The 11,108-nt window shown below is 33.8% G+C and overlaps 1 protein-coding gene across 1 annotated transcript; it reads right to left on the bottom strand.

The window, feature by feature from the left end:
* Nucleotides 1-505: 505 nt before the first annotated feature.
* Nucleotides 506-2,685, bottom strand: LOC111054530. Its single transcript, XM_022341579.2, has 2 exons — nt 2,177-2,685; nt 506-1,714 (listed from the first exon to the last, which is right to left on the bottom strand). Exons 1-2 carry the CDS (start codon nt 2,294-2,296, stop codon nt 812-814), a joined length of 1,023 nt encoding a protein of 340 aa, XP_022197271.2. The 5' UTR covers nt 2,297-2,685; the 3' UTR covers nt 506-811.
* Nucleotides 2,686-11,108: the final 8,423 nt, after the last annotated feature.

Here is an 11,108-nt window from a genome sequence, read left to right as displayed (position 1 = left end):
CGGAAGGACCTACAAAAAAGCCAGGAGTGGAACACACGTAGGTCACGATTTTGTGGGTGGAGAGGCCAAAACTCACCACTGCTCAAAGAAGGGTGGCTATTCAGGCAAAACTTCTTGGGAGAAGTGAGGCTTCTGACCCTGCAGAGTTTCGGAGGGGCAAAAAGAAAAACCCAAGAGACCAGAGATGGGTGAAACTCCAGGCACAAATGTGGGTCAAGAGGCTGAGTCAAGGGTGGCCAGGCGCCCTAGAGGCAACTTGGCCACCCCTTCCACAGTGGAAGGGCCTTCAAAGAAGGCCAGGAGTGGAACTCACGTAGGTCACGAGGACTAATCAGTCTGAAGAGACTGCCAAGCATATCACACTGGATTGCGACAAGCACCAGGTGATGAATCGGATGTTAATACAGTATAGGGGAAAACTCCTGGTTCTTGTAAAGGACTCAGGTATTGGTTTGCCTAACTAACATACTACTTGGGAACACAATAAGTTTCGGTTGACGTGTGGGGTTCTTTGAACCTTTGGATCCTTGAATCCGTCCCTTCAAAAACAATAAACAATTTGACGGTTTTGGTGAACATCTTTAAAATATATAAAAGAAACATTTTGGTTTGTGGAAAATAATAATTATTGTACGGTATCCTCCCATTCCTCTCATTATGTTGTCCCAGTTGTTATTATTATTGTAAAATTCTCCCAGATTCTATTTCATCAATCAAACATGGGATGCAATTCAAGAATATTACAATTATTAATTTAAACCTTCTTGGAAATTGTACGGTAGTGGAGTCAATCGATGGCCAGAATTTATTTTCAAATTTGTTGTACGTCAGCAAAACTTTTCATATTCAAGAACTTTTGCAGCAACAATGTTAATAGATTTCTAGGTTTTTGTTTCCGATCTTCTGTCATATTCATCATCAAACCATTATTCTCTACCGCCGCTAACTTCATAAGTATAGTTGATATATCATTTATGGGACTTTCATAAGTTTTATTAGATGACATCCCATTTTCTTCACTTGATCTGAAGTCAGTAGAAGACTCATCCACTGAACTTTTTACCGTCCCATTGGTTAAGACTTTTTGGGCTTTATCAATATTCATCATTAATTGTTTAATGATTTCTTTTTGGTTTTCGAGAAGCTCCAATATGTTAGTTGGAAGGCCAGAAGATGATTCAGGTTTTGGGGTTGTTTTTAAAACTGAATTTAAAACGTGATAAGGAACAAGTGAAGTTGTCAACATTGGTTCCATAGTTGAAGAAATACTATACAAATAATTATAGATTCTGCTTTGTGTAAAATTCTCAATAATTGTGTTACCATTTTGAATTTTGACAACCCCTGGAAAAACAGTGCTCTTCAACTCCTCTCCCACTTCAACAGTTGATGCACTTGACAATGAAATTGTTAAATTTTTTATTTTCCTATTCAGTTCCTGAAGAAGAAATTCGTAGCTCAGAATAGTTGGTGTGAATATTTTTCCAGTACTGAGAAAAATGGTACTACTAGTAGTACTTCTACCACTTGTTATCCCTTTAATTTTTTTTGCTGTGGATTCAGTTTTATTTTTAGACCGTTCAATCAGAGCAGATGCATTTTGTCCCTTAATTTGTGATACAGACTCGTAGTAGGCTGTAGGATCTTCTATGATTTTATTGTATAATTTGACTGTTTTTTGAAGGTCTTCTATGCTCAGCAATCCAATCAATTTCTGTGAAAGAAGAAAGAAACAAATTATAACGTTCAATTGAAAGTACTGTGGAATATTCACATTACTATCAAAATTTTACAAAATATTGTGCGATTATTTTCAATTTAAAGCAAAATTTTATGAAGCAATAATTCATTCGATGTCAAATCGTGGGAAATTAAAAAATCATTACATACATTAGCAAAATCATCTTTATTGAGTCTACCTTTCGACAAGAAATATTGTACATGAGTCCTCTTGATTAAATCAAATAATATGAAAGTGTGACAAACATCTAAAAATATTATGTTATGTTGTTGTAATTCTATACGGTACGGTACGGTATGCTAATAGCCAACAGTACTAGAAACTATTGAGTAGGCCTATATAGGCTAGGTATAGAGGTATCTATAAATCTACTATCTACTTTACTCGGTTATGTATTGGATATGATAGAATTAAAGGCTTTGAAATTCAGCCTACCTTATTGTTATTTGCTTCATGTTTTATGTAATGCTTTGCGTTTACACTCATTGAATTTAGAATGAATAATATTGTGATGACTAGATTATGAGGGTTACATTGATATAATTTCATATTCATAAAAAACACTAAAATTCTGAAAATTTGTGTAGATTATAACCTCATACTCTGCATTTGACATTCACATACGATTTTGAATGACATCAACAGATGCTTAAATATTTAATAAGGTGAAGTGTTTTTATAAAAGAAGTTCATAGATTTTAGATTATTACTATACTATAGCCCAGTCAATAGAAGACACAAAAATCTGGTGTGGTCCACTCACACAACTTTCCTTGCCGTTATGAAAATTGAAAAACCGCCCTCATGTGTTTCCAGCAAGATGAATTTTCGGAAATATAATAATTATTTTAAATTTATCATCTGACGAGATCAATTTCGCTATCTCTTCCAGTGAATGATTTATAGAATCAACAGTTGCCTCTCTCATCAACTTTGCTGCATTTGAATAATCACATTTTTTCTCGAATTTCGGCTTATTTTTAATTCAAGGTGAAAATGTTACTGGCCATTAATTATAGAGATTTTCATGCTCAATATTTGTCACTTAAAATTTTTCGTTTAAATTGTATCTGAAGCCTGATAATTGGAAAACTAAAATCAAACTTTGCATGGATGAGGCGAAGCTCCTGAACTTCTCACAGATATAGAACTTGCGGCAGTTGATAGAGCTTATCAATGACTATTCTATTTATAGGTATAAAATTTGATCAAAATTGTTGGAGCCGTTTTCGAGAAAATCGCAAAGAACCCCTGTTTTGACATCATTTTCACCATTTCAGCCGTCATCTTGAATTGCATTTGATTGTAATTGTTCGTGTCGGATCCTTTATAGTGTATGTTGTAAGAAAGAAAGCGGCAGAAAGGTGGAGTACATATTTAGGACTGGAGGAGGCCATCCATTATCGGTAGGAGAGGAGGACATAGCAATGGACACAATAGAACTTTTGAACCTGACGTGCCTTCCCGAACTTCAATAGACAAGAGAACAGTTTATTATTTGAAAAGAATTTGAAAATTCTTTCAACCCCATTACTAATGATGTGAATATCAGTGTCTCCAATTAACAAGAAGAAATAGAATATACAATTCCCTTGTAATAATTATCTCACACACGTAGGCCTACCTTAGGCCTATAGCTATAGCATCAAGGTACGGTACCTAAAATACATTGTATAGCATTGGAATCATACACATGTTCCCACAACCAATAAAGTCGCACCTCTATTAAGAAGAAAGTATTCTTCTTAATAAATGTATTACCTCTATTATTAGAAGAAGGTACTTCTATAACGTTTTCTACCTTGTGATTTCAATATTCACTACTATTACCTACATAAAAAATCTTTCGTTTTCCGTTCAAGAATTTTCTCCAATTCTTTTCTGCGCTTCTTGGAAATGAATTTTACGGCAGGTTCTAAGGCGGTATTATTTTTCTTCTTTTCTTTCTTGCTTCTAGGAAGCAGAGCAAGATCATAGGAATCATCGTAGCTGTTAGTTCCTTCTTCACCAAAATCAATTTCTAGTTTTTTCAACTTAATACCTTAATACCTTCAGCTTCATCCATTACCCACAATTGTGGGATCGATGGCGTCAAAAATCTGGTGTTGCGCACTCACACAACTTAAATTGCAGTTATGAAAATTGATCAACTGACGCTAGTGTTCCCGCGCATCTCTAGTCTACTATTCAAAGATCTAAGCCAGCTGGTGACAGGACAATAACGCTGCAGACACACGAAGTCTGCTATCTCTTCATAGTGAATGATTTAATAGAATCAACAGTTGCCAATAGTTTGCAATTTAATAATCTTATTTTATCGAACTTCGAGCTTATTTTCAATTTAAGGTGAAAATGTTACTTACTGAACATTAATTGTAGAGATTTTTATGCTCAATCTTTTCCACTTGAAATTTTTGTCTAATTTGTATCTGAAGCCTGATAATTGGAAATCTAAAATCAAACTTTGCATAGATGGTGCAGTGCTCCTGAAATTTTTACAAATATGGGACTTGTGGCAGTTGATAGAGCTTATCAATGACTTTTCTAGGTATGAATTTGATCAAAATCGTTGGAGCCGTTTTCAAGAAAATCGCGAAAAATCCTGTTTTTATAGTGTAAGGACCTTAAGTTCCAAATTTCAAGTCATTCCGTTGGGAGATGAGATATCATGTACACACACACACACACACACACACACACACACACACACACACACACACACACACCACACACACATACACACACACACACACACACACCACACACACACACACACACACACATACAAACCAATACCCAAAAACGACTTTTTGGACTCAGGGGACCTTGAAACGTATATAGAAATTTAAAAATTGTGGTACCTACTTTAATTTTTTTCGGAAAGCAATACTTTCCTTACCTATGGTAATAGGGCAAGGAAAGGAAAATGGAATAAATCAAATTCCTTCAAATCATTATTCCATTCTTCTAATCGCAATAGGATCAATGTCATAAAACTTGTTGAAGAGATATTTATCAAGTATAATTGTGGATTTAAGTGAAATTTTCAATATTTTTGGCAATTGTGAAGGCAGATTCGTTGTTTGGATTTGTATTTTGAAATTAATTAATCTCATAAATTCAAAATTGTAATATATACATTTTTTTACTCAAAATAGTGTATGAATTAAGTTATCATTTTTACATAACCTCGAGACTGTGTAAGGTATTCCAAATTGAGGTTTAGAGCAGTTTTGGGCGAATGCCTGTTGTTTTTACCTAGATTGTATTTGTATATGAATGGATAAATAAATAAATAATTTTTCACTTTTTAGCATATACTAGTCTATTGTAATAATGCCACAAACTTATCATATCTTATTGTGATAAATAATATTGAATATGATGAATTTATTATATTGAAAATTATGTTGGTTGTTTAAAGTTGTTTTTTGCATTTTCTGATGCTATTGTGTTCGACATGAGTGAAAAAAGTAATATGGCTTTGGATATTTCCAAAGCTTCAAAATGACATCTGGTTGGAGGCTGTAAGTCCATATTTTTCGCCACACTGCACAGAAAGCAGCTGTTTTCCAGTCCCTACGTAGATCTGAAAGACCTTGTTTGCAGACGACGTCAGAAAAGGGTTTCTTTTCCGGTCTAGGCCAGAAAGTTGTCTCTTTCCAGCCGCTTATGGCTGGAAACAACGCGCTAATTATTATTAATAAGTCATCCGCTAGATCGGGCGAGTGTCCACTTTCATAATAAGCTGAAGTCGCCATGATTTTAGTTCCAGTTTCGAATCAACTAATTCGCTTCGCAACCAGTTTTATTCAATTATTTATTGTTGATTAGTGCATTCCGAATTTTCAAAAATGCTTGAAGATGACTGTGGTATTCCAAGTAAAATTTTAAAAGAATCTGAAATCCTGACTGCAAATCTTCTACCACTAAAATCAAGAGATAGGTACGATAGCTTAACGAGTATTCTTTATTTTGTATTCTTTATTTATTTTGTCAGCATACCTGTAGTGTGGCGAAAAATATCGTTCGCACCACGGGCAAAAATGTTTTTCCAGCTCTCAATCTTTTCTAGTCCTCGGCCTACGGCCTCGGACTTGAAAACCGATTTCGAGCTGGAAAAATCTCATTTTCTGCTCTAGGTGCGAAATATACTATTACGGCTGGAGCGTCATCGGAAAAAGAGTGAAAAGTACTGTTTGCAGCGGAAAACACGCTTTTCCACCAAATGCCAATCCCAACAATTAGAAAACTCATGACTCCTTGAAGGTACAGACTTGGGAATGATATCAATCTCTTTATAATAAAGACGTGTAGAAAGAGATTATCCATGATGGCAATCTCAAAAATTTTTGTCATAATGAAAAACACAAGATGGCGGCAAAAATATGTAGAAATAGAAAGAAACATAAAAATCTTAGTACCCTTTTTTGAAATATTTAATCACAACATGTTTCGGACATTGATGCCATTTTCAAGTGATATGAAATAAATACTGCTAGAAAATTCTTATTTTGATTATATGTTAGTGTATTCATATGATTTTATGAACTAATACTATAAATTGTGGATTTAAATTCGCATGGTTCTATCAAAAATGGAGCTATTGGTGTCTAATTGGATTAAGTTTATTATTTTATCTCTGCTTAATTTTGCCGCTTCATAAATATGAAATTCTTCTTTAACATTCAGTTTTCCACTATTATTACCATAATTTAGTATTTTCATATTGGAATTTTTATCTGTAAAATTATGGCCTGAATCTATCAAGTGTTCAGCAAATGCCGACTTTAGTGTATAAAAGTAGCCCTATACAGAAAATGTATAAAAATATGTAGATTTTCAAGTAATCGTCTGTAATTCTAATAATGTCGAGGATATCGACTTCAGCCTCCAACCAGATGTCATTTCAAAGCTTTCGAAATATTCTACAACACTGAGCCAATAATGCTAGTGTTTGTCTACTGCAAATACATATACAGAGTGGAAAGTGAAATATTGTCCCCGAAAAATGTATTTTTCAAGTTTTTGAAGTTGAATAAATAATGGAAAGTGTGGTTGAAATGAGATGATTCTCTCGAACATCATTGTTTGGTTAATTCTAAACATTTTGGTGGTAGAACCAATCCGATATCTTTCACAATAACAGCGAATTATAGCAAGCGATATAAAAATTTTTCATATAATGACTGCCATCTTGTATTTTTCTATGATATAGAATATTTTCGTTGTTTCCATCATCAATATTCTTATTCGTCTTGTTGTAACGAAGAGATTGAAACCATTTGCAAGTTTTTATCTTATAGTAGTCATGAAAAAATCGATTTTATAGTTCTAGCTTGTTACCTCATGCATATGGAAAAACGCACCAGAAATCATGCAGGGTTTTCTTTGAAGGGCGCTGGAGAACTCATTTTTTGACGTACAGCGCATGAAGATATATCGTTCCAAAGATGAAAAAACGCTCTAAATTTCATAGATTTGAAATTTCTCTGTATCTCTTGCACCAAAAAAGTCATAATTGATATGAAATTTCAACAAATTTAGAAAAAAAGTTTTTTGTGCTTTTGAAGGTTATAACTAAAAAAATACTTTTTTCTATTAGAAAAAACGACTAGCAGTCAGATATTTTACAATAAATGAATTAATCACTCACTGTGACAACGAGATCTTTCGGAAGGTCCGCCATCTTCTTGGTTGTACTCATAGACAAATAGAAGGATAGGATGGCAATTTTTAGTGTGCTGTTGGTGTCTATTGGATTAGTGTTTGTTGTTTAGCACAACGTTTTTTCTAATAGTAAAAAGTGATTTAATAATAAGCAGTTCGTGATGGAAAACAACATTGAAGAATTCTAAAAAATATGCGTTTTAAAGGAAAACTTTATTGATAAAAAGTTGTAGAGGAAGATTTTTAGAATATTTTCTTCTAGAAAAACGGTTTGATATCTTGAATGGTTATTGAAATACAAGCGATATAGCAAAACCCTGAAAATTTTGGCGATCATATTCTTTCCGAGGTGTTTGCCTGTGATTTCGACTTATCATCATCACGATTCTTACTATGCTAGACCTAACGAAGAAATTGAGACATCTTCCACGGCTGTTACTCAAAAATGATCACGGAGTGCCTTATTCATGACATTTGCGCCCGGACTAATAATCATTTTTTCAATTGGCTGTAGCTTTTAAACGGTATTGAAATAAGAAAATCTATTCATGGGAGCGAAAAGAGGAAAAAATTGTCAACAACCTTGACTACTTATTTTGAATTTTCTATCAGAAGTGTTTCACAATTTACGAAGCTATGAATATGCGAGACTGTGAAAATGATTAACATATCACAAATTTCTCACATATTCAAAATTTCGTAAATTGTGAAACACTTTAAATAAAGAATTCAAAAAGTGGTCTAGGTTGTAGAGAATTTTCTCCTCTTTTCGCTCTCATGAATAGTTTTCTGATTCCAATACCGTTCAAAAGTTACAGCCAATTGAAAAAAAATATTATTTTCATTTTCTCATTTTTTCTGTGATTCTACTGTTATTCAAGAGTCTCTAAAAAAGTAATATACATGATAGAAACTTGCAATTGGTCTCGAATGAAATATAATTACATGCTCTATAACATGCTGATCAGAATTAATTATTCTTTAACATGATGTGTGGTTTTTCATCTATACTAGAAAAATATCCAAGTTATATAGGGTAGAAGTGGTAGGTTTGCGTAATTTTGAAAACCCCTTAAAAATACTCCTTTTTTGAAAACTCAAGCTCCGGAACCAAAAATGGTAGAATCCTGCGCGACCACTCAAATTATTGGAAATAATTCTATTATCTTTAATTTTGTAGAGAATGATTTTTCTCCAAAAAATCGAAGTTTTCGAGATTAAATGAGAAAATTAAAAAGAGTCCGAAATTTTCGGGGTTTTTGAGGGTGAAGCCGCCCTCTGGCGTGTCAGCCAATTTCAGATTCGAATTCAGCAACCCAAAATACATTTAGATCAGACGAGAAAAGTTCTTTCAGGGCTGTTTCTTGAAAAACGACCATTTGCATGTCTGGATTAAGTTGTCGCCGACAACTAAGCTCCTTCGTTCTATGTAGTAGAGGATTTACTGTCGGGGAGACTAGTTGACGGCAATGGTATATTTTGCCAGGGTATTTACTGACGCCTGTTATCAGAATAGCGAGGAGACTAGTTGTCGGGGAGACAGGTTGGCGGCAACCTGGCTTCCGAAGCTCATAAACCGGCCCTTGCCATCCATATAGGCTAGGTTAGGAGTCCTAACTTGGGACCGATACTGGTATAAATAATATTGAAAGATTGTTTCCATTGGAATGAGCTTATTATAAATAAAATTTCTATTTTTTATATATTATTTTAAAAAGAAATTGGATTAGAATACCTACCAAATAACTTAATTTCTGTTGTTTTGAAGTTCAGATTGGTGTATCAAAACTTTTTGAATTAGCCGCCATTTCAGATTTGTATGAAAATAAAAATCTAATCTCAGTTATGAAAGCAAAGTTTCGAATCAAAATAACTAGTAGTTCTGTGAACAGTAGACCTCACGCAGTATTCTCATCCACAAGTACCAGATGTCAACTGTTTTAAATGCTAACAAACTCAGTTCACGTTTGAATTTGTATTTCATATTATGATACTAGCCGTCAGGCACGATTCGCTCACCATATCCGTCTAGCCAGGGGGCTCCGCCCCCTGGACCCCCGACTGGATCGACCAAAAAAGCAAAAATGAGATCAGCGGGCTCGCTTCGCTCGCCTGCATGTAGACCTCAGCGGAACCTCTGTACCGAATTTGAACATATTATGTCAATTTGATCTCGAAAAACACCTGTTACTATATCGGCGATTCTTTGGCGAACAAAATTTTTCCACCTCAGCTAAACCAGTGTACTGAATTTTTTTAAATATATTTCCATCAATTATTGAAAAAGGTGAGGAAACGCAGAAAAGCTGAGAAAACGCTAATTTTGGTTAACTGGATAAATTGGTATATTTAGGAGGTCTTGGATAAATGCATTTCAATCTTCAACTTGGTGCCAACCTAACAAAGTCAACTCAACTTAATGCCAATCTGACAAAATTTTTAATTTAGTTACCAGAACAACTTTTTCGAAGAGGTACTCTCTCTAGATTATAGTTCTATATTAACATAATGGTAGGGACATTTCAATAATAATTTTAAGATATTGGAATAGGAAGAATATACATGCTAAAAGAACTTTAAACCCTTAAAAACCACCCTTAGAGTTAAAATATCGCCAAATATTTCTTGGTGCGCCTCTAAAGGGCCAACTGAACATACCTACCAAATTTGAACATTTTTGGTCTGGTAGATTTTTAGTTCTGCGAGTGAGTGAGTGAGTCAGTCAGTCATCCAGTTCCGTGATGATCTTTCTATCTGATGAAAATTAATTTTTTAGAATCAAAAATATTATAATTTCTCCAGCATTATTTAGTTCATTTGTTTATTTTTATTCACCCATTATATTAGTTTTTTCGAATGTGAGAATATTGATACTGATGGGCACGCATAATAATACCATGACTGCAAAACAAAATATTGAAACCAAAGACCTTAAAGCTGCGATTAGACCAAATTTATTTAAAAAATGTTAATAACTTAATCCTTCTGGATTATATTAGATTGAACATAACTTATCATACACATGATGAACATATAATTATGTGTTTGTCAACTTCCGTTCAATCTAATAGAATCTATAAGGATTAAGTTATAACCATTTTGTTAATAACTCTGGTGTAAACCCAGCTTAAAGATGCATACCTCTTCAAGGTCTTTGATTGAAACTATAGACCTTATACAAATACAGTTATAGACTGGCTTCTCCACACATCTGTGTAATCACTTGTCAGCTGATTTATGATGAATAATAATCTATAGTCTGATTTTTACTCTAATATTGGCGTATGAAGCAGGCTCCTTTTTCCTTTTATATTATCTTTGAAATGCAAAGTTTCCAAAAACCTTGTATATACGTCGAGGCGCAATTTAAAAAGGAACATACCTGTCAAATTTCATAAAAATCTATTACCGCGTTTCGCCGTAAATGCGCAACATATAAACATTTAAACATTAAGAAAAATGCCAAACCGTCGACTTGAATCTTAGACCTCACTTCGTGTGGTCAATCATGAAATAATATATTTTATCGATGTATTTGATCAATAAACTTATGACATGTAATTGATTACTTCAAGGAAATCAAAACTAATATTAGATAAAATTTAATGGGATGAATTGAATAACAGCTGTTCACACACAGTAGAAAAATGGAGTCTATTTTAAGAGACTTGGCAACGTTTGTTCTCCTATCTTTCTT

The sequence above is a fragment of the Nilaparvata lugens genome, chromosome 11 (assembly GCF_014356525.2).
Source record: "Nilaparvata lugens isolate BPH chromosome 11, ASM1435652v1, whole genome shotgun sequence".
NCBI classification, from domain to species: domain Eukaryota; kingdom Metazoa; phylum Arthropoda; class Insecta; order Hemiptera; family Delphacidae; genus Nilaparvata; species Nilaparvata lugens.
Note: the sequence above shows the minus strand (reverse complement) of the source record. Positions and strands in the feature narration are given on the sequence as shown.